At 36.5% G+C, this 25,105-nt stretch overlaps 1 protein-coding gene and 1 non-coding gene across 2 annotated transcripts in view; both read right to left on the bottom strand.

The window, feature by feature from the left end:
• The window catches only part of TMEM116 (transmembrane protein 116), a 50,750-nt gene extending 27,264 nt beyond the window's left edge, over window positions 1-23,486 (bottom strand). The window contains exons 1-4 of the mRNA XM_028116440.1: window positions 23,439-23,486; window positions 22,656-22,702; window positions 21,938-22,001; window positions 15,338-15,469 (exon numbers count right to left, since the gene is read on the bottom strand). Coding sequence (XP_027972241.1) covers window positions 15,338-15,469; window positions 21,938-22,001; window positions 22,656-22,702; window positions 23,439-23,486 — 291 coding nt within the window. The remainder of the gene's footprint in view (window positions 1-15,337; window positions 15,470-21,937; window positions 22,002-22,655; window positions 22,703-23,438) is intronic.
• LOC114219229 (U6 spliceosomal RNA) lies at window positions 22,334-22,435 on the bottom strand. Its single transcript, XR_003611348.1, has one exon. It is a non-coding gene; the product is annotated as a U6 spliceosomal RNA (small nuclear RNA).
• Window positions 23,487-25,105: the final 1,619 nt, after the last annotated feature.

Below are 25,105 nucleotides of genomic sequence, written 5' to 3'. Positions count from 1 at the left end.
AGAAGTGGAGCCTGAAGATGTGACTGAATTTCTGCAATCTCATGAACAAACTTTAAAGGATGTGTGCTCCAACGTATAGTATAATGACTGACAAAGTGTAAACAATACATTTTCATCTAATAACTCCAAGTTTCTTTATCCAAGGCCATAGGCAGATGCAAGTTTAGTTTTTAGAAAAAAATCTATAAAGAAAGATCCCTAAAACTTTCCCACCATTACTAAGGCAAACATGTGAGAGAAGTGATGATCTATAAGTAGGGAGCAGTGTCCTCTAAATTACATGGCTCTTCAACATTGGCAGTAAAATTTGAAACGTGATCTGATTCCCCTGTCTTCCTCTCTCCTCTTGTTGACACTTAAAGACACTGATCATTCTATGCCAAGGAAACAAGTTTTAAGAAACAATAGGTATCCATTATATACAATGGAATATGATTCACCCATAAAAAAGAATGAAATCTTCCATTTGCAACAACATGGATGGATCTAGAGAATATTATGCTAAGTGAAATAGTCAGAGAAAGACAAATACCATATGATTTCACTCATACGTGGAATTTAAGAAACAAAAGAGCAAAGGGAAAGAGAAAGACACCAAGAAACAGACTTTTAATTAGAAAAGCAGAGTTGGGGGCTTGGGTAAAATAAGTGATGGGGATTAAGGAGTACACCTGTCATGATGAGCACCAGGTGATGTATGGACGTGTTGAATCATTATATTGTATGCCTGAAACTAATATAACACTGTATGTTAACCAACTGGAATTAAAATTAAAACTTAAAAAAAAAAAAGGTAATTTCATTTAAGCCCAGTAGAGGGAACCAGGATGTCATTATATCTGACGGATTCCTCCACCCTCCCACTAGATATGTAAATATTCTAAATTTGACATTTCTTGCAGCTTTCAGATTTAAAAATTTGTTAAAGCCTGAGAGTATTGTTGTTAATAACCTTGATGATTATGACAAATGTTAACATTCTTCAATATCAAACAGAGGTGACTAATTATAAATTTATCATCCTTTGGGGCACCTGGGAGGCTGAGATGGTTAAGCATCTGCCTTCGGCTCAGGTCATGATCTCCAGGTCCTGGGATCAAGCCCCATGTCAGTCTCCCAGCTTGGCGGGGAGTCTGCTTCTCCCTCTCCTTCTGCCTCTCCCCTTGCTTGTGCTCTCTCAAATGAATAAATAAAATCTTTTAAAAATTAAATTAAATTTATCATCCTAACTACCTTGTATTCTTTTGAGACACTCACAACTCATCAAATCCATCATCTTTATTCTCCTAAAATCCCAGTGAGGCAAACAGTTACTGAATCAATACCATGTATAAAGAAGAATTTATAATAGGGAAGATGAGCAAGAACCTTCTATTCAACCTTATATGTGTATAATGCTTTAGAACTTAAAAGTACTTTTACATATATACTGACATTTCATTCTATTTTTGTGATGAAAAAACCAAAACTAGTATTTTAACGTGATTTATTTAAGGTCTGTTATGTGGCAGAAACAAGTTTACTTCTTTTTTTTTTTTAAGATTTTATTTATTTATTTGACAGAGAGACACAGCGAGAGAGGGAACACAAGCAGGGGGAGTGGGAGAGAAAGAAGCAGGCTTCCCACCGAGCAGGGAGCCTGATGCGGGGCTCGATCCCAGGCCCCTGGGATCGTGACCTGAGCCGAAGGCAGACGCTTAACAACTGAGCCACCCAGGCGCCCCGAAACAAGTTTACTTCTATTATTAGTAAAAAATTAATGTAAGAATTTATTTGCCCCAAATATTCCATACACCAAAATATAATTCCAGAGTCTCAGTTTTCAACCAGGCTTTTTTTTTGTTTTTTTTTTATTAAATCCTGAAACTAAACAAGATCTCAATAGCTTATTTAGTTCACTCTTACAAAATGAAGATACCTAAATTTCAAATGTGGTTTTCTACTTTTTTGTAAAATTGTCTTGAAAAGATGTCAGCTCAAGCTTATCAACTGAAAATAGAAATGAGTACAATCTAGTATAAAAATACTCTCAGATGACATTTTTTTTAAAGATTTAAGATTTTAGGGGCGCCTGGGTGGCTCAGTTGGTTAAGCGACTGCCTTCGGCTCAGGTCATGATCCTGGAGTCCCGGGATCAAGTCCCGCAGAGTCTGCTTCTCCCTCTGACCCTCCCCCCCTCATGTGCTCTCTCTCTTTCTCATTCTCGCTCTCTCAAATGAATAAATAAAAATAAAATCTTAAAAAAAAGATTTAAGATTTTATTTATTTATTTGACAGAGACACAGCAAGAGAGGGAACACAAGCAGGGGGAGTGGGAGAGGGAGAAGCAGGGTTCCTGCTCAGCAGGGAGCCCAATGCAGGGCTCAATCCCAGGACACTGGGATCATGACCTGAGCCGAAGGCAGACACTTAACGACTGAGCCACCCAGGTGCCCCTCTCAGATGACATTTTTAAACAAGTTCATTCTTGTCTCTATGTAGACAAGAACCCATTTTCTGAGCAACAGAAAATACAGGGAGAGAATTCCACTCTAAAGTAGACTCTAGATGTCCCAAAACACTTAACAGTGTTAGATACAGCTACTTCTGTTACATGGACCTAGGGTACAACAGATTTTTGCTGTTGTTGTTAAGAGTACTTTCCCTTCACAAACGGGATTGATCATGACACAAATCTGTTCTGTCATAGATCAGACATCGTGCCACGGCATTAATCAGATGTCGGTTAGTACACAATGGCTAAAAGAAATAAAAGCTAGCTGAAGTGGGCTAGCATCAGAAATCTACCCATAGAGAAGGGCACAGAGTCTTTAAGCATGAAATTAAATCCAGAGAGGTCAGCTATCAATCAGCAAAAGTTTATTTGCACTCCTATTATATTTAAGCCAATAAAAGACCCTAAAAATCAAATAATAATGTCATACAAACCCCTAGCTACTGTAAAATTTAGGCCTTGGAGTTAGGCAGGCTAAGTCCAAAAGGTCAGAGAGGCAGTGAGAATATATTAACAAGCAAATATCATGAAGTCAAATCCTAGATAAGAGAATATTTTTAATAGACTGCTTTCTACCAGAGAGATTCAGAAAGTAATAGATCAATAAATATGGGGAGGAAATAAAAGGCCTGCAGGTGAATTCTAGTCCTAAGAAGATCAGCAGATATCCTATTTTACCTCCAAAAATAACAAGAACAACAACAGTTTACACTAGGGGCAAGCACTTTGCATTTTTACCGAATTTAATCTTCATGACAACCCTACAAATCCTATCATTATTCGTATCTTACATAGGGAAACTAAGACTTAGAAAAATTAACTTGCTTAAAAATCATACAGCTAATAGGTACCAGAGCTGGGGGATTTAAACCCAGATCTGTTTGACTCCAAACTCAATGCTTTAACTCCAAGCCACAAATTTCATGTCATCTGCAATCCAAACTGGTGTCTCTAAAGTATATGCCTAGCATATTCTTCAAGAAATGAAACCTGGTTCACTCACTAAGAAAAGGTGACTGCTGACACTTCAACCTATGTCAAAATAAACACTAGAATAGCCAAAAGTAAATAGGGAAGCAGACTGGGATAGTGTCTGGCACTGTCATTTTCCCTTATCTTATTTCTCCATAGCAGTTATCTCTGATAAGCAGAGATATCAGCACAGCAGTACTCCTAGACCCTTTTGGAAAAAGCATGGAATCTGTTCCTGATCCCAAGACTGATCTGGGGGACAATCATATACAATCAAATTAATCTTCTTGGTGTAGATCTAATCATCTAACAGAATTAAAAGTTCTCAGCATCTTAGACTATGGATCAGATTCCATCTTTCAGAGTCAAATCCTATAGACCAGACAAAGCCTTCTGATTCCAATGTTATGGTGGCACAGTAACATCTATTTACTGGTTGGCTGAGTTTCAAAAAAAAAAAAAAAAAGCAATTGGAAAATCCCACATCTTAATTTATTAATCAAAGAATGAAATTATTTCTGATAGCCTAGTTTTCAAACTCACTTTGCTTCTCAGGTAAGTTCCAGAACAAATGACTAGCTCTTGGTAAATGATTGATTTCTTCTGTTCCAGTTCACTGAAGACACATAAAAGCACTAGAGCTGTAGTGAGCCAGTGTTCACTCCTGACCAGCTCTGGGTCTCCTACAAAACTCTTTTCATTATCTAAATCAGGCAAGAACTCAGTAACTCCAGGCACATAATAAAGTAATAACATAAGAGATGAATAAGCCTGATTCTAATTTGCATTCCACACCCACCCCAGTAGAGGAGGAAAAGCTCAAAACAAAACAAAAAATCCACACATCCTGAAGCTTTAACATCTGAAACCTGGAAAGAGCTGTGAAAGCCTATATAGTGCAATAATTTCCAAATGCCAGTTCAAAAATTAGTGGTGATCCCTAACAAAATAGGCATTGGTCTAAGAAATATTGAGAAAAACATAGGTGATGTAATTAAATTTTTCATATAGCTAAATCTACTAATTTAAAGAGTCCATATTATAGTGTGAGATTTTATTTTGCCTAGTTTTTTAGTATGAATTGTTATTCCTTTTATGAAATTAAGTACTACTTGTTTTAAAAGTGTTCTTAATTTAACAAAATAGCAACAGTATGACAACTCACATTTTTCTCTTTAGTTTTACTCATTTATAAAACCCTGAAGTCTAAGAACCAGTGAACCATCTATCTGGTGTATCACCTGGCAAATCCATTTCACATGAAAATTACACACACATTTGACAGGGAAACACCAAACTGACCCTAATGATTTATTCCTGCATAATAATCCTCAAGGTTTCTACCCAAACTAAGTATTTTCCTACTATTGCTTAAGCCCATTTTCTTTCATTCTGCTTCAGTGGAAATAATTAATAACTACTAACTATGTTCTAAAAATCTTGGCACTTGTTTTCAAAAAATTTTTTTCAAAAGGGTCTCCCTGTTCAAAGAATGAAACTGGAAAGCTAAATTAAGGAACTTGGATATCTTGTTTGTTTAAATCAGGTGACTAGTCCTTTCCTTACTATGACTCTTGGAAAATCTAGGACCTCTCATCTGCTTGTGCAAGTAAGGAGTGCCACACCTCCACTCACTCCCAATTTTTTTCTCAAGAACCAGTTACAGAGGAATTTTGAAAACCAGAGACATTTAATCTCAACTGGTTAAACTGTGAAAGTCAGGGTTAGAAAAGGGAGGTGAACTTTTCATTTGTAAACCCCAGGTATGCAAAAACATGTTTTAAAATTTGTCAAGAACATGTATTAATTTTATAAATTATAAAAAATCTTAATGTAGAAAAGCTAAAAAATGTAAATGTTCCATTTTTAACAAAAGAATGTATTTTTTAGTCTCTGGGTCTCTAAAGAGTATTAAACTGGGTACCAGGATTCTCCAGTAACATGGAGAGAGAGAGAGATAAAAGAACCAAGTTTGGGTTTGCTCTTGTGACATAATAAATATATGTTTGGTATCTGCCCCCCAATTCCTGACACAGCACTCCTAAAACCCCTGGAATTTCCTGAGTGATGAGAATGATAGGAGCATCTTACACAAAGCTCCTAAATCCCTTGAAATTTCCTGGGTGATAGGAGCACCTTTTGTTCTAATGAGATGATACTTGGTGGGCTCCTGGATAGTTTTAGGATAGATGCTGGTTACCAGAAAGATCAAACCATGACTTGAGACTTAGAACTTTCAGCCCTACATCCCATCCCCCAGGGTGAGGAGAGAGGCTAGAGATTGAATTAATAATTGACCATGCCTACAAAATAAAGCCTCCATAAAAAACTCTAAACTACAGGATTCAGAAAGCTTCTGGGCTGGTAAACACATCCAGCTCCACAGGGACAGAAGCTCCTGCGTTCAGGACCCTTTTGGACTTATGTATCTCTTTATCTGGCTATTCATCTGTATCCTTAATTATATTCAACTAGCAATAATGATTGTCATAAAAATCAAATGACTTCCTCAAAGTCATACAGATTCTCAAACAGCAAAACAATGCAGTAATGATTGTCACTTCTGATACCCTTGTTAACGGAAATATCTTCTAATGGATGTACAAAATAAATAGAGATGCAGCACAGATGCTCCCATACACAGTTCAAAGTTATGGCAGCTTGATGTTGAGTGTATTCCTGGGGAAAGAGCTTGGTGGTGCCACTTGCTGGTTGGGGAACACACTGCCTCTATAATGGCATGTTGCAAAACAAACACTGAATGCTATTTTTGCTTTTTGCCTTTTTCCACAAAGACCAAAATCCTCTTTGGATTTCTTTTGGTTAGCAAGAACAGGTACTCATGTAGGTCTTCTGTAAAAGCAAAGAGGTATAACACAAACTTTTGAAATGTCAGGGATACCTACATCTCATTCTCTCCTAAAGTTGAATAAATGGACCAATTGACTATTCAAATGAATTGTGTGTCTCAGTATAAAGAAAAGACCCAAGTTAAATAGCATTTTTTCCCTCCAAGCCAAGAGAGTTTATCAGGAGGGAAGACAACAGGGAATATTGAAACATTAATCTGATACAGTCTACACATTTTTGTATTCTAAAGAATAACTTAGATATTGAGAATTATTTAAATAATATATTCCCCGAAAACCTCCAAGTTAACCCTGAATATCCAAATGGCTGAAGTTTTTTGAGCACATTCTCAGTCCCAAGCTTTACTTATGAATTTCTACTTCTGGCCAAGATGGAATAACAAGAACTCAATTTACCTTCCTGGCAAACAAACAAAAAAGACAGACAAAATATTTCAAACAACAGTTTTAAAAGACATTAGACATCAGATAACAAAGTCAGTGATCTCTGAAACATGGGAAACATGAGACGAACCATAGAACTACCTCAGCTTATTTTTTTTTTAAGATTTATTTATTTATTTGAGAGAGAGAAAGAGAGAGAGAGAGAGAGTGCATGCCCGTGGGGGGGGGGGGAGGAAGGGGGCAGGGCAGAGGGAGAAGAAAAGGGAGAGGAAGAAAATTTCAAGCAGGCTCCATGCTGAGCATAGAGCCAGATGGGGGCTTGATCTCACAACACTGAGATCATGAACTGAGCCAAAATCAAGAGTTAGCCACTTAATCAACAGGGCCACCCAGGCACTCCTACTTCAGCTTATTTTCTAAAGAGAGCTCCCATGCTATAGTACAGGAAGAAAAAATTGAGGCAGAGCTTGGCTAACTCTGAGTTGAAGATAGAGATGAGAATCCAGGAAGACAAAGGCTGCTAGAGTTCATAGACCAGAGTGCTGGAGAGGAAAGAGCTGCTCAGAGCACCCTGGATATTTGCAGGGGCTCTTCCTGGAGTATTCAGCCAAGTACTGATTGATGCATGTATATAAGGGAAATATCCAAAGCCGAAAGAACTATCTAAAAGTATTACAGAACAGTATCTATAGTTCACATAGGGCCAAAAATAGTTCCTACCACCAAGATTCAAAAAACTGGTAATTCAAAAGGACATAAGATAGAGTACTCAGGAAGACCATGGCTCAGTTGTGAGAAATAATTAGCCTGAGACTAAGCATCACTCCAGAACTAACTAAAAAATCATAAAAGCAGGATCTGAAAGATTCAAGCTATTTTAAGTAATTTATCTGCATCCAAGGATAAAATTCAATAATGGTTATAGGTATACAGAAATATCTAGTACACCCCAAAAATAAAATTCACAGTGTCTGACATCCAATAAAAGATTAGATGCAAAGAGGGAGTAAAACATGACCTATACAGAGGAGAATAATCAATCAACTGAAACCTACGCAAAACTGAAACAGATATTAGAATTAGCAATAAAAGACAATAAAATAGTTATTATATTCTGTCCCATATTTTTAATAAGTACAAACATGGAAGATATTTTTAAAGACCTTATTTGAGCTGCTAAACATGAAAACTACAATAGATGAAGTAAATATACAGATTAGACATGGCAGAAGAAATGACTAATGAATCTGAAATATATATATTTCTATAATAATAGAAAATATTCAAAATGAAAAACAAAGAAAAAAAAAGAATCCAAAAACTGAAAAAGCATCAATGAATAGTGGGAAAGCTTTAAGCAGCATTATATATAGGTAATAGGATGCCTAAAAGGAGTACAAGTGGTGGGGGAAAGGGAAAAAGAAAACATATTTGAAGAAATAATGGACAAAAGCTAGCTTTCCAAATTTGATGAAGACTATAAACTCATAGGTACAAAGCTCAATTAATCCCAAGGAAAAGAAATGTGAATAAAATGACACCAAGGCCCATCATAATCAAATTATTCATTTTTTAAAGATTTTATTTATTTATTTGTCAGAGAGAGAGAGAGAGAGAGCGTGCACACACACAAGCAGCGGGGAATGGCAGGCAGGGAAGAAGCAGGCTCCTCGCTGAGCCAAGAGCCCGATGTGGGACTGGATTCCAGGACTCGGGGGTCATGACCTGAGCCGAAGGCAGATGCTTAACAAGCTGAGCCATCCAAGCATCCGAAATTATTCATTTTTAATAGAAAAATCTTAAAAGCAACCAGAGGAAGAAAGATGCAGAGAGGAACAAAGATAATAGTATCAGATTTCTTAAAGGAAACAGTTCAAGCAAAAAGACAGTGAAGCAATATGTTAAAGTACTAAAATTTTCTAGGAAGTCTATACCCACCAAATATACTCTCAAAAACAAAGGCAAAATAGACATTTTCAAACATACAAAAGCAGGCCCACAACATAAGAAATGTTAAAGAGTATGCTTCAGGCAGAAGAAAAATGGTATCACACAAAAATCTGAATCTACACAAAAGAATGAAGAACATTGGAAATAGTAAGTAGAAAAGATTTTTTCTTATTATTTAAATCTCTGTAATGATAATTAACTGAGCAAATATAAAAATATATTGTGAGCTTTACAGTATACATGTAAGAAATACATGACAATAGCATAAAGGCCAGGAGAGGAGAAATGAAAGTATTACATTGTAAGATTCTCACCCTATATGTGAAGAAATATGATATCACTTCAACTATGATAAGTTAAAATGTATACTATGAATCCTGTAATACAACCACTAAAGTAACACAACAAAGGGTTTTAGCTAATAAGCCAACAAAGGAGATAAAAGGTAATAATAAAAATAGTATATTAAGCCAAAGAAGGCAGAAAAAGGAAGAAAAGGGAACAAAGAACAGAACAGAAAACAAAGAGCAAAATGATAGATTCAAATAAAATAGTACAATCAAATTAAGTGTAAGTGGCCTAAAAACCACAAATAAAAGGCAGAGATTGTTGGACTGGATAAAATGCTAAAACCTAAATATATGCTGCCTACAAGTGCATTTTAAATAAAAATATACAAATAATTTAAATTTACAAGGAGGTAAGAATATATACCATGATAATGATAACTGAAAGTGAAACAACAAAACATAACAAAAGGTGAATGGCTATATAAATATCAGAAAAAAAAGGAAATTACAGAGCAAAGAATATTACCAAGGACAAAGGTCATTTCATCATGGCAACTAGTTCATCTAATCAAGAGAATATAAAAATCTTAAATTTGTATACTCCTTAGAAGAGAACTTCAGAATACATGAAGCAAAAACTAATAGAACTAAAATGAGAAACAGATAAACCCACAATTATTATCAGGAAAATCACTATCTCTCACTAATGAATACAACAAGTAGACAGAAAATCAGCAAGAATTTAATAGACTTGAAGGTCACTATCAATCAACCTGACGTAACAACATGTACAGAACATTCCATCCAATGACAGCAGAATACATCCTAAAATCCATACATAACCTCAAGGGACCCTGAGATTGTTTTGGCTAAAACAATCTTTTTTTTAAATTTAAATTCAATTAATTAACATATAATGTATTATTTGTTTCAGGGATACAGGTCTGTGATTCATCAGTCTTATATAATACCCAGTGCTCCTTACAATGCATACCCTCCCCAATGTCCATCATCCAGTTACCCCATTCACCCACCCCTCCAGCCACCTCAGTTTGTTTCCTAAGATTAAGAGTCTCTTATGGTTTGTCTCCCTCTCTGGTTTCATCTTGTTTCATTTTTTCCTCTCTTCCCCTATGAACCTCTGCCTTGTTTCTTAAATTCCACATATCAGTGAGATCATATGATAATTGTCTTTCTCCGATTGACTTATTTCACTTAGCATAATACCCTCTAGTTACATCCACGTCATTGCAAATGGCAAGATTTCATTTTTTTTGATGGCTGCCAAAACAATCTTTAAAAAGAAGAACCAAGGGGCGCCTGGGTGGCTCAGATGGTTGAGCGTCTGCCTTTGGCTCAGGTCGTGATCCCAGGGATCGAGCCCCACATCAGGCTCCTGGCTCAGCGTGGAGCCCGCTTCTCCCTCTCCCTCTGCCTCTCCCCCTGCTCATGCTCTCTCTCTCTCTCTATCTCTGTGTCTGAAATGAATAAAATCTTTTAAAAATAAATAAATAAATAAATAAATAAATAAATAAGAACCAAGGGGCACCTGGGTGGCTCAGTTGGTTGAGCAACTGCCTTCGGCTCAGGTCATGCTCCTGGAGTCCCGGGATCGAGTCCCGCATCGGGCTCCCTGCTCGGCGGGGAGTCTGCTTCTCCCTCTGACCCTCCCCCCTCTCATGCTCTCTTTCTCTCTCATTCTCTCTCTCAAATAAATAAAATCTTTTAAAAAAAAAGAAGAACCAAGTTGGAGGACTTGTACTTCCCAGTTTCAAAACTTGTACAAAGTAACAGTAATTAAAACAATTAAAGAAAAAAAACAATTAAAGACATATAGAATTAATGGATCAGAATAAAAAGCCTGGAATAAAATGTCACATATAAGTCATATGATTTTAAACAAGAGTGGCAAGATCATTTAGTGAGGAAAGGACAGTCTTTTTAGCAAATGTTATTTAAAAAATTGAATATCCACGTGCACGTGAATGAAGGTGGACACTTACCTTATACCATATACAAAAATTAGTTTAAAATAGATCAAAGACTTAAATCTAAGAGGTAAAACTATAAAACTTCTAGCAGAAGACATAGGGGAAAATCTTCATGACACTGGACTTGGCAATGATTTCTTGAATACAACATCAAAAGCACAGGTAACAAAAGAAACAATATATTGGACTAATTCAAAATTAAATATTTCTGTGCATCAAAAGACATAATCTACAGAGTGAAAGAGCAACCTGTGAAAGAATGGGTGAAAATATTTATAAATCATGTATTTGATAAGGAATTAATATTCATAATACATAATGAACCCCTATAAATCAACAACAACAAATTTAAAAATGAACAAAGAACTTGAATAAACATTTCTTCAAGGAAGATATACAAATGGTCAATAAGCACACAACAAGATATTTAACATCACTAATACCACTAATCTTTAAAGAAATACAACTCAAAAACCACATTAATCCACTTTACTTCCATCAGGATAGCTATTTAAAAAAACACACACACACAACCAGAAAACAACTGTTAATGTGGATATGGAGAAATTAGAAACTTTATGCAGTGGAACTGTAAAATGATACCACTGTTATGGAAAACAATATGGTGGTTCCTCAAAAAATTGAACATAGAATTATCATTTGATCCAGCAATTCCACTTTTAGATATATACTTATAAGAATTAAAGAGCAAGGGCTCAAACAGGTATTTGTATACCCATGTTCAAAGCAGCATTATACACAATAGCCGAAAGATGGAAGTAACTCAAGTGTCCATCAATGGATAAATGAATAAATAAAATGTGGTATAATCATGCAGTGGAATATAATTCAGCCTTATAAAGGAATGGAATTCTGACATATGCTACAACATGGATGGACACTGAATACGTTAAGCTAAGTTAAATAAGTTAGACACAAAAAGACGAATATTGTATGATTCCACTGATAGGAGGTAACTAGAGTGGTAAATTCATACAGACAGAAAGAATGGTAGTGCTTGGTGGGAGAAGTGGAATCACTGGATACAGAGTTTCAGTTTGGGATGATGAGAATTTCTGGAGATGGATGGTGGTGATAATTACACAACAATATGAATGTACTTAATATCACTGAATTGTGCATTTAAAGATTTTTTTAAAAGATTTTATTTATTTGACAGAGAGAGAGAGAGAGAGAGAGAGTACAAGCAGGGAGAGAGGTAGGGAGAGGGAGAAGCAGGCTCCCGCTGAGCAGAGAGCCCAACACAGGGCTTGATCCCAGGATCCCAGGATCATCACCTGAGCCAAAGGCAGACGCTTAACAAACTGAGCCACCCAGCCACCCCTGAACTGTATATTTAAAAATGTCAGGATGATAAATTTTGTTATGTGTTTTTTACCACAATTTTTAAAAAATTAATGATTAAAATGGTTTTATGTTATGCACTTTATCACAATTAAAAAAATAAAGCTAGGGGTGTCTGGGTGGCTCAGTCGGTTAAGCATGGACTCTTGATTTCAGCTCAGGTCATGATCTCAGGGTCATGAGATCGAGCCCTGCATCAGGCTCTGAGCTGAGCATGGAGCCTGCTTAAAATTCTCTCTCCAGGGAACCTGGGAGGCTCAGCTGGTTAAGTATCTGCCTTCAGTTCAGGTCATAATCTCAGGGACCTGGGATCGAGCCCCATGTCCAGTTCCCTGCTCAGAAGAGAGTCTGCTTCTCCCTCTCCCTCTGCCTCCCTCCCCCACTGCTTGTGCTCTCTCTCTCAAATAAATAAAATCTCTAAAAAACAAAAAAATCTCTCTCCCTCTGCCCCTCCCCATCCACATGCTCTTTCTCTCTCAATAAATAAATAATAAATAATAAATAAATATAACCAAATAAGTTAGTGTTTTTTAGCCCTCTTCAGGCCATCCCTCCCATTGATTACAAACAAAAACTCTGGGAAAAATATAAAAATTAACTACTTGAAGACTGAAAAGCTCCCTCCTCAGTGGAGGCTCTGCTTCTCCCTCAAACAAAGGAGTCAAATATGGAGAAGCAAACTGCACAAAAGCGAGTTTCCCAAACTTTTCTCTCTTGCTCTCTTACAGCTTTTCCTCAAGTGTGCATCCCAATCATGATGCTTCTCAATGAAGGCACCTAAAACTCTAACAGAAACCTATGTTCTAAGCCACATAAACCAGAGAATGTCCCCTTTCAGGCAGGAAAGTGTGGATGGAATCCCAAAAGTGACAGAGCAAGAAAAGCAGATGTCCTAATTCTGTGTATAATGTCATATAAGTCTCAACCTAACCACTACACTATACCTGCACATGACAGCCCAAAACCAGCATAACTAAGGCTTAGAGAACTAGGCTTAGAGAACTTGAACCTAAAAATGATGAAGTGAAATTCACATTCTAGGGTGCCTGGGTGGCTCTGTTGGTTAAATAACTGCCTTCGGCTCAGGTCATGATCCTGGAGTCCCAGGATCAAGTCCGGCATTGGGCTCCCTGCTCAGTAGGGAGTCTGATTCTCCCTCTGATCCCCCCCTCTCCTGCCCTCTCTCTCTCTCAAATAAATAAAGTTGTTTAAAAAAGAAATTCACATTCTAAACCTAATCAGGGTTACTGTCTGCTAAGCAAAAACATCAGCATTCTCCAGAGAATTACAAAAGAACCCAGAGTCTATGCTACGTAGCATTCACAATGTCCAAGATGAAATCCTAAATTACTTGACACGCAAAGAACAGAAATTTGTCACCTATTATCATGGGAGAAGACAATCAACAAACACCAACTTAGAAATAGCCAGATATTGGAAATATCCGACTAAAATTTTTAAAAGCAACTATTGTAATTTATATGCTCCATGAGGTAAAGGAAAATAAACTTGAAATGATTTTGGGGGGTGATGGAAATAGAAATGTTTGTTATCTTAATTGTGGTAATGATTTGACAGGGGTATACATATATTTAAAAAGGTAAAATTGTATACTTTAAATATTGTGGTGTAGGGGCACCTGGGTGGCTCAGTCAGTTAAGCATCTGCCTTTGGCTCGGGTCATGATCTTGGGCTCCTGTGACTGAGCCCCACATCGGGCTCCCTGCTCAGTGGAGGCTCTGCTTCTCCCTCTTCCTCTTCCCTCCCCCCATTCATGCTTTCTCCCTCTCTCAAATAAATAAAATATTTTAAAAATTAAATAAATAAATATATGTCATTTATTGTATGTATAGCTCAATAAAGTTGTAAAAAAAAGAATCAATCATACCTATGCCAAGCACAAGGTAAATATTATTAATGACCATTTTACAGACTAGGAGACTTAAGTTCAGAAATTAAGTATTTGCCTAAGGTTACAAAGTTAACTGGGTTCAGAATTCTATGCAGATTTTTTTTACTTCCAAAGCTATATTATTTCCTTAGCTGAGAAAATAATACAGTGTTACTCAATTTATGAGATATTAGGAGGATTGAATAAAGTATGTTTCTATGATACTAAAATTCATATGAGATAGTTAACTTATATTAGTAATAGATTTCATACCACCAATGACATGTTAATATTTTCCTACTAAACTGAAAGAAATATTCTCTCTAGTAACAAATCTCAAAGGAAACACGTAACAGTGAGTACAGATTGCATTTTAACCTCTACTTTTTCACATAGCAAGTCTGAGAAATATAAGAAACTTTATATACAGATGGTACTGTGTGGGTTAATCTACTGATAAAATCTGTGAAAGATCTATAATCTATACATAATGCTATGTAGTATTTCCCAATTTAAGCCAATGCTTATTATAGTCTTTTAATAAAAAACCATGCATTGGGCGCCTGGGTGGCTCAGTTGGTTAAGCGACTGCCTTCGGCTCAGGTCATGATCCTGGAGTCCCGGGATCGAGTCCCATATCGGGCTCCCTGCTCAGCAGGGAGTCTGCTTCTCCCTCTGACCCTCCCCCATCTCATGTGCTCTCTCTCTCTCTCAAATAAATGAATAAAATCTTTTAAAAAAATGCATTAATCTCAAAAGATATTGTTAAAGACAATTTCGTTACATGGAAATACACTCATGCTATGTTAAAAAAAAGCAATTTACAAAAAATTATTTGTTTTAAAATGCATATACTTACAGAGAAAAAGATTGGAAAGATATATAATACATATAAAATATCGTGGGTGATTATGGGTGATTTTAATTATCTTTTTGCTTCTCTGAATTTTCCACCCTTTATATAATAAACAAGTAGTGTTTTTTAATATGGAAAAACATTAAGAGCTATTGTTTCAAAGTGTAACAATAAACAAAAGGGCCCCACTTACCAAGATGGATTATCTTTGCTTTCTATTTAGGTCTGAGTATACCTGTCTTATAAGATACAGTCACAGTCTAGTACCACTCACCTGTCCAACTGCTTGCAAGTTATAGCAGACAATGTCCTTATTGGCTGCTGAAGTTCCATAAAGAAGTGCCTCAATGAGCCAGCATATCCCCAGGAGAAGGTCAGAGAAGCTCAGATAAAAGAGTGGCCTTATCTGTCAAAGCAACAAGAGGCTCATTTCATAAATGATGTAGCTAGGAGAATATAACAATCAATTATTTTTATGTTATACCTTTCTAGTAGAAACCTGGGCATCATTCTTCTGGGGTCTCTGTCATTGGTGGACTGTGGGGAATGTAAAGGAATACTCCAGGTAGGAAGGAATATATAACTGCAACTATCCCAACTGTCCTGGAACCAGACTACTCATGGACAGACTAGCACTGGAACTTCTTCCTCATAAACATATTCCTTCCTCAGATATAGGGACAAAGGAAAAAATGGGCAGATAAGAAATTTTGTGATGGGAGACACACCACAAATAGAAAATTAAAAGTGCTCTAGTTGCACAGTCAACATCCAACAACAGGAAATGAGATCATCAGCTGAGTATTTAGGGATAGGGTTAAGGACTCAAGAAAAAAAAGAGGTTTTTTAAATCTTAACATAGTTTAACTTGCATTTTTCTTATTCTTTTCTTTATTGAAAAATTGTAAGATATTTAAAGTGTGCAATGGGATGATTTGATATACATGTACATTATGAAAGGATTTCCCCAAGTTAACACCTCCATCACCACACACATTTACTTTTTTTTTTTGATGAGAACATTTAAGTTCTACTCTCTTAGCAAATTTCAATTATACCACACGATGTTATCAACTATAGTCACCACATTATACATTAGATCCTCAGACCTTATTCATCTTATTTTGTCAATGAAAACTCGGAGTAGGAAAAATACCGGTATGAATTGTGTATGCTGCTTTTCAATTTCTGACCCCATCAGTAAAGTTTGTCCTTCTTTATCACTTTCTAGTATTCTTCCCCTTTGGCCTCCCTACTCCCACATTTCTAAAAATAGTATTGGTTAGCCTACAGAGAAAATTATAAAATGTTTATTGAGAGACACCAAAAAAGATCTACACTGAAGAAATATACTATGCTCATGAATTGTAAGACCTAAGATTACAAAAATGTTGGTTCTCTCTAAACTGATATATAGACTAAATGCAATTATCAATTGTATCTCAACATATTTTTTTGTGGAAGTTGACAAGCTGGCTCTACATCTGATATAGAAATACAAAATATCAAGATAACCAAGACATTCTTGATGAAAAAGGAAAAAGAAGACTTGTCCTACACATAGCAAAACTTAATATAAAGCTAGAGCGCAGATACTGTGGTACTAGCACAGGAATAAGCAAATAGACAAATGAAACAGAATCAGAGCTCAAACAAACCTAAGCATAAGTAAAAACTTTTGATACATGATAGAAGTGGCTTTTTAAAAAAGATTTTATTTATTTGACAGAGAGAGCTCAAGAGAGAGCACAAGCAGAGGGAGAGAGAGAAGCAGACTCCCCGCTGAGCAGGGAGCCCGATGCGAGGCTCGATCCCAGGACCCTGAGATCATGACCCAAGCCATCTGAGCCACCCAGGTGCCCCTAGAAATGTCTTTTGTAGAACATTTTTATTTTATTATTATTATTATTATTATCATAGTAAACTCTACACCCAATGTGGAGCTCAAACTCACAACCCTGAGATCAAGAGTTGCAGGCTCTGCTGACTAAGCCAGCCAGGCAACCCATAAGGCAGCTTTCTGGATCAAGAGAGAAAGGATAGTCTTTTCAAAATATGCTGTTGCAACAACTGGGGATCTATATGGATAAATATAAAAGTGGACCCCTACTTTCTATCTCACACACTCAAAAATGAGTTCCAACTGATTTAAATAACTAAATGTGAAAGGCAAAAACCATAAAAAAATTTTTTTAGATAATAGAGGAGAATGTCTTCAACTTCTGGCCGGGAAATTTTTCCTAAACAAAACAAAAAGGCTCTAAAAGGAAGTAACTGAAAAATTCAACCAGTGAAAAAGAAAAATGTGTCAAAAGACACCATAAAGAAAAAGACAGGCCACAAAATGGGAGAAGATTATTTGCAACACATAAAACTGACAAAGGACCGGTATCAAAACAATATTAAAAACAAAAACAAACAAAAACTCTTACAAAGCAATTAAAAAAAACCCAGTAGAAAAAACTAGGCAAAAGATGTGAACAGGTACTTAAGAGGAAATCCAAATGGCCATAAACATATGAAAATATGCCTACTATCATTAGTAATCAAGGAAATGAAAAATTAAATCCACAATGAGAAAAAAAATTATACATTCATGGCAAAAATTTTTAAAGTCTGACAATATCAAGGATTAATGGAAACATGAAGCAATGAGACCTTTCATACCCTACTGGCACAACCATTTAGAAAAAGTTTGGCATTATCTAGGAGATATGCCTCTCCTACAGCAATTCCGTCATTAGGTAAATACACTAGAGAAATGTTTGCATGTGTGCACCAGAAGATATGGGCAAGATTATTTATAGCAATATAGATACATAAATTATGATATGTTCAAAATACAGAATGCTAAACATCAGTGAAAATGAAATGAACCAGAGCTTTACACAACATGAATAAATCTTACAAATAACGTTGACAAAAAACAGCAAATCACAAAACTATATAAAAAATATATACAATATTAGTCCATTTACAAAAAGTTAAAAAATGAGCTGAAATAAATTGTTTAAAGATACATACACTGACAAAACTGTACATAAAAGCAAAGTAATTATGATCACAGAAGTCAGGATAGTGGTTATCTCTAGATGTGAGGAAGAGATTTGTGACCAGTAAGGAGCATAGTAGGTTGACCAGTAAGGAGCATTTTGGTACAGGCAATTTCTATTTCTTGTCCATAGTGGTTATAATCATTCTTTAAACAGTACATACAAGTTTTATGCTTTCTAATCCATATCTGATATATATCACAAGAAAAAGTAAATTAAAAATTTTTTTAAGTTATTATCACATACTACCTAATATAACAACTAATCTCACCTGTACAAAAGGGAATTTTTCTGACTCCCCTCTTCCAAATGAGAGGAAAGCTAAGATACTATACCTGGCAAACGGGTAAATGGTCAAGTTGCTTTGGCTAACAGATACAAAAACAAGTGAAATAACATTTTAAACTACATTTAATAGATATCAGATATTATTATTTTTACCATATATAGCCTTTGCTCTGGGTAAGCCTACTAAAATTCCAACCAGATGGCACATTCACAGATTCTACTGGCCCATGACCTTCCACAAGTTTCTAACTGTTAATGGGTAAAAAATTAAAACTGAACACAAAATAAACTCTGGAGGAGAAAGGCAGCCAAGAGACTTTTGTGAGCAAGAATGTAATTTTATTTATGGTCATTGATTCAATAAATAGCCTTAGAGAGAGAGAGCTGTTTGCCACTAAAACATATCTAGTCTTTGGCAGGGAAATGGAGGATAAAAAGAGGTTTATATAACTTCACTCATGCTTGGAAAACAATGAGTTCTAGTGACAGGAGATAAAGTCAATCAAGTAAACAACAAAAATTAACTGAGTACCTACTGAAGTCAAGAAAAATTTCACCCTGCCTAGGTTCACAAGATACTATGTTGAATGTAATGCAAAGACCGGTTTGCAAAGGAAAGTGCAATTAAGTACAGTGTGCAGTACTTAGGCAGACACATAAAAGCCTAAAACATAGTCCAAAATATGAAAGCAAAAACTCTTTTTAAAAAAACATGCATAGGGATATCTGGGTGGCTCAGTTGGTTAAGTGTCTGCCTTCGGCTCAGGTCATAATCCCAGGGTCCTGGGTTCGAGTCCTGCATTGGGCTCCTTGTTCAGAAGGGAGCCTGCTTTTCCCTCTGCCTGCCACACCCCCTGCTTGTGCTCTCTCTCTGACAGATAAAAAGATAAAATCTTTTTTTAAAAATGCCTAATTTGTACCTAATTTAAATCAAGAGCAGGATAAGGGCTAGGGAAGGGAGGATGTGCATTGTGTGAAAGGCTTTCCCTGGGGAGGTTCGGGTCCAAGTCTGTGCTGGTGAGGTTCATAGGAATACTCTTCTAAAACCCTGCTTCCCAATATTTCTATTCAAATGAAATCAGGTTACAAAGAGTATTAAAAGTGATCTTCTTGGGGGCGCCTGGGTGGCTCAGTTGGTTAAGCGACTGCCTTCAGCTCAGGTCATGATCCTGGAGTCCCGGGATCGAGTCCCGCATCGGGCTCCCTGCTCAGCAGGGAGTCTGCTTCTCCCTCTGACCCTCTTCCTTCTCGTGCTTTCTATCTCTCATTCTCTCTCTCTCTCAAATAAATAAATAAAATCTTTAAAAAAAAAAGTGATCTTCTTGGGCAAATTAAGTCACATAAGTGTAATAAAGTATCTGCCTTGAGTATTATTTAACAATGGCTAGTCTGGCCACTTTCTTCTCTCTTCAGTTTGCTTCTCTGAGTCATTGTTTCATCAGCTAGTCCCTTCAAAGATTCCCTATGGATTTCTCCAATTTACTATATTTATTTTTAATTTAATAGACTATTTTGGTCTTTTTCAGATTATGACTTCCATGTGTTTTTTGCTGTTAAAAATATTCTTTGATGGAGGAAAAAGGAAAACTGGAGGATGGTTGACATTCTTAACCTGGAAAAACTGGAATTTTTCCTACACCAAGAAAACAGAATGTGTGGGAACCAGTGAACTAGTGGTTGCTAAGGTCCTTTAGGCTCTGGTTATGTGAAAGGTATGAGAACTGAAGCCAGAGAAACTAAAGGTCACATCCTAGGCCAAACTAGATCCCACATCTTTATAAAGCTCTAACCCACTGTCACACCAGAAGTCACCTCAGAGCAGTGGTTCTCAGCCAGGAGCAATTTTGCCTCCCCGAGGAGACATCTGGCAATATTTGAAGATATTTTGGTTTTTACAACCTCAAAGGTAGGGGGAGGTGGTTTGCTTTTAGCATCTAGTGGGTAAAGTCTGCTAAACATCCTAATGTGCACACAGCCCCCTATAACAAATAATCATCCAGTCCAACAGATAAATAATGCAGAGACTGAGAATCTCTGCTTAGCTCTCTCTACTATGTAACTAATACTTTATTAACTTAATCATGTATGAATTCAAATTTCAGCAAAGGAGACAAACATTAGGGAAATCTGAATCACAGAAAGATATGTGGCCTAAGATTACTTTGGTAGGCAATGACACTACAGTACCAAGACTTCTACTCTCCAGTTTTACCTACACAGTCACAGTCTATGTCTGAAATTCAAAATCCTATCTTCATTAGGTATCATATTTCAGTGGCTTAAAAAGCACATATGGAGAAAGGCTTTGGAACAAGACAATCCTATACTCAAATTCTAGCTCTAACAACTTACTGGCTATAAATAAGACCTTAGGAATGTCCCTCAAGCTTACTAGGATTCTATTTCTTCACTATAATATGAGATTAATAATATCTTCCTCACAGAGTTGTTTTAAGGATTAAATGAAAAATGTATTTAAAACACTGAGCACATCTGTCTAGAATATAATAAATACTAAATACTGTGTTTAATTTGAAGGGGGACTGTAGCTAAGAGGTGGACTTTTGAAAATCTGTTCTGCTACTTACTGTAAAATCTGAACAAGTTATTTCATGACTTTGAGCCTCAATTTCCTCATCTATGAAATGGAGCTAATATCATCCTTCTCATGGGAGAGTGATGATAGCCAATAAGATAAAAGTTTGTAAAGCACCCAGCATACTTGGAACTCAGAAAGTGTTCAACATACAGAACTATTTGGATTACTAAAGTGGGCCCAATAAAACCCAATCACATTTTCCACATACAAAAGCTCTCCCATTTACATCCTGAACTATATTTTGTCTAATTTTGTGCCATTTGGCCTGGTTAGAGAAGTAGTTGTTACATTTCTCTTAAAATCTTTTCATAGCTAGGAAATACACCTCTCTTCTTAGTCCTCTCTCAATCAGGAAGGTTTTTTGTTTGTTTACACCTTAAATATATACAATTTTTGTTTGTCAATTATACCTCAATAAAAGGAAAGGTTTTTTTACTTGATCTTTTTGGTATGAATAATTTTACATAGGATGTATTTTTACTCTGTTTTCACATTAAATTGTAATTGCCTAGAAGGCCTGAGCAACAAACCTAGTATTTTTTGCACAACAAAGTCTCTGAGCTATATCCTAGCCCCACTAGCAATGTTACCAAGATATCAATATCAGAAAACTCACCTCTTGGCAGGACCATACTGTGCTTAGAGTGACTAGAGGCTTCAAACAACTCTGTTTCCTAACTTTAATAATCAGTGAATAGCAAAAAAGTGTACTTTTTAGTAGGCAATCTCTCAGTATTCAAAGTTATAGTTAAAATAATTACCTAGAAGAAAAGGGAAACCTATTGACTATGTCTAAAATATCTCAATGTATCATAATGACAAATTTACAAGTAATTCATAGAATTATTCCATTATTTATGGTCACACTTCTCTTATTTATTTCAAAAGCTAAGTCACTAAAAGTTCAAATCCAACACAAAAAGAGTTTGCTCACCTCTGGAGATTTCTGTATATTCGGGAATACGGCATAGGCAATAAGTGAACTTGAGCCTATAACACTGACAGAGATAAAAGATAATCATTAAAAGAGGACGAGTGGGACTCCTTCATTTTTCCTAATGATTTTTTTTTTTTAGTTAAAAATGAACTCGGTATGTTTAATAAAGCTCGGTATTGCCAAAAATCGCAGTACAAACATCAAGTCACACGCCCACACGACAGAATTCCATTTACAAAATGTCCCTCGGGAGGCCTCCTCCGGCTGCGCCCAAGAGAACCCGACCCAGGCCTGCAGTCTAGGGGGGCAGAGGAGGCGAGGAGGGGAGCAGCCTAATGATTTTTTATAGCTTTACTGATATATAATGGATGTAAAATAAACTGCACATTTTTCTAAAATATGGAATGCTTCGTGAATGTGTGTCATCTTTGCATAGGGGCCATGCTAATCTTCTCTGTATCATTCCTACTGATTTTGCAAATCAATTCTGTTGACCAAGTCCTTTGATTTTCAGATGTTATTCCTCAATCTGTTTTTTTGTTATTGTTGATGTTACATTTTATTAATCAGAAAATATCAACATGGTAAAGAACAGCATTTCTCCCTAAAGAGTAAAAGCAAATACCCAGGGGGAAAATGCAGAAAACTTTAGAATTCTACAGCTTTGCTTCTACTACTTTAAACAGTCATAGTACATGAGATTAAATAAATTTACCTCAGAGTAGCCATAACAAATTGTATCCACTGTACTGCAGAAAAAACCTAAATAAAACAAGAGAATAAAATTAAAACTTTTACATTTAATATCCAACCTTACACCAATTTCACTGTTTATTAACTGTGCAGAGCACAAAGTCTTCAGTATCTAATCAAAATACCCTACAAGTCTGAGAAGGAGCAGAAAGGCCTCTGGAAAGGCAAGGTGGATCCTTGTGTCCTCTCTTATTGCTCCACCTCTGGAAACAGTAAGATAAAAAGAATAGAGAGCTGGACAGAAAATGACTAAATGAAAAAAGAGTTGGATAAGAAGATTTAAAAAGGAAAGAATAAAATTTTTTTTTTAAAGATTTTATTTATTTATTCATGAGAGACAGAGGAGGAGAGAGAGAGAGAGGGAGAAGCAGAGGGAGAAGCAGGATCCCAAGGAGCAGGGAGCCCGATGCGGGACTCGATCCCAGGACTCCGGGATCATGACCTGAGCCGAAGGCAGACAGACGCTTAACCATCTGAGCCACCCAGGCGCCCCAAAGGAAAGAATAAAATTAAGACGACACAGGAAAAGTTAAGTTTTGAGAGAGAATAGACAGATGTGTGAAAAGAATGGGTAAAAGGAAAGGTAAACAAATACTAAATAAAGTCGGCTGAGAGCTAGAGAAAAAATAGAATAGTAGGCAATAAAGAAATAGGAAGAAGTAGTAAAGAGATACTGCAAGTGAAAAATACAGAACAAGGAGGAAGAAAGGGGGAGCAAAAAGAAAGGGACAATTTATAATCTCACCAAGTCCCAACTGTCCTCCAGAATGCTAGCCCCCAGCAGGAAGGCCATAGGGACTTCGGCCCCAGCTATGCTTAAACAGCCCAACCCTTCTCAGGTTCTGAATCTTGAAGCACTGAACAAGTGGCTCCACCCCTAGCCCAGCTGGGCCCCTCCCTACCAATACTGCCCTGTATCTTGAAAACAAGGAAAGAAGGTGGGGACAAGTGGAGGAGAAAGCCAAGCAGAAAGAACAAAAATAGAAAGAGCAGGTGACAAGGAAACAAAGTCCTAAAAAGCATTAGGAATTGTAAGAAGAGGAAGAGACAGGAATAATAAAAAATAGAGAGAATGGTGAAAAGATAAATAGAGCTGCAAGAGAGAAGTGGAACAGAAAAAAGGGAGAAAAAAATAAGTAAGAAAGAAGGTCTGCTTAAAACTTGCCCCATTTAGGGACAAAAGCCTGTGATGGAAAAGAGAGACTGCATATTAAACAATCAATAAATTTTTAGTAATACCAAGAAAAGCTGTGAAGAGAAGGTGTTGTTAATATCTCATATTTAATAGTAACATCTGAAATATTCTGTACCAAAAATTCCCACCAGAAATATATTAAATTACATGATTCATTTACTATACTTATGTTTATATAACCACTCTGTATAAAGCATTGTGCTACAGAAGATAGAAGTAAGAGACAGACCCAGACTTCCAGGAGCTTATAACATAGTAGGAAAAATGGACTGAATACCAGAATCTCAAATTATTTGCATACAAAAAAATATACACTGCCTATCATTTGAACAATATTTGGAAGAACTGGTGAAATTTGGACAAAGACTATGGTAAGGAGAAAGCAGAAGGAAAAACCATTTCATTTATTTTTTTAAAGATTTTATTTATTTATTTGACAGAGAGATAGACAGGAAGAGAGGGAACACAAGCAGGGGGAGTGGGAGAGGGAGGCTCCCCGCAGAGCAGGAAGCCGGATGCAGGACTCGATCCCAGGACCCTGGGACCATGACCTGAGCCCAAGGTAGACGCTTAAGGACTGAGCCACCCAGGGGCCCAAGAACATTTCATTTATATAACCGTTTATCTTTCATCTAACTATACTTTCATACACTCTACAAATATTTATTGATAACATAAATTGGATCATTTGCATAGGTTCAGTGATTTGGTGATTTAAATATGTGATTCATTTATTCATATGAGGTTAATATACGATTCATTTATTTACCATAGTGTGGAGTAGAAGAAGGGACATCGTTAAGAGGTAGGTTCTGGTGGGAAACTGTTAAAGTGGAGGTAGGCTCTAACCACTTTGCTTAGATCATTTGATAAAGAGGGGCGCCTGAGTGGCTCAGTCATTAAGCATCTGCCTTCAGCTCAGGACGTGATCCCAGGGTCCTGGGATGGAGCCCTGTGTCGGGCTCTCTGCTTGGTGGAAAGGCTGCTTCTCCCTCTCCCATTCCCTCTGCTTGTGTTCCCTCTCCCGCTGTGTCCCTCTGTCAAATAAATAAATAAAATCTTTATTAAAAAATCATTAGATAAACAAATAAAAAACACAAGTAGATTCCTGGTTCAGAAATCCCTACCATAAGGTCTCAGGGAGTGTTCTGAGGCCTCTAAACATATATCTATCTAATAAGGGTGAGAGGACTAATGACAGTCTCATTAAGTGATAA

This window comes from Eumetopias jubatus, unplaced genomic scaffold, assembly GCF_037043125.1.
Source record: "Eumetopias jubatus isolate StellerSeaLion01/CBP00866 unplaced genomic scaffold, mEumJub1_p1.0 scaffold_16, whole genome shotgun sequence".
Lineage (NCBI taxonomy): Eukaryota > Metazoa > Chordata > Mammalia > Carnivora > Otariidae > Eumetopias > Eumetopias jubatus.
The sequence above is the reverse complement of the archived record's forward strand: the minus strand, read 5'-3'. Positions and strand labels throughout refer to the sequence as shown.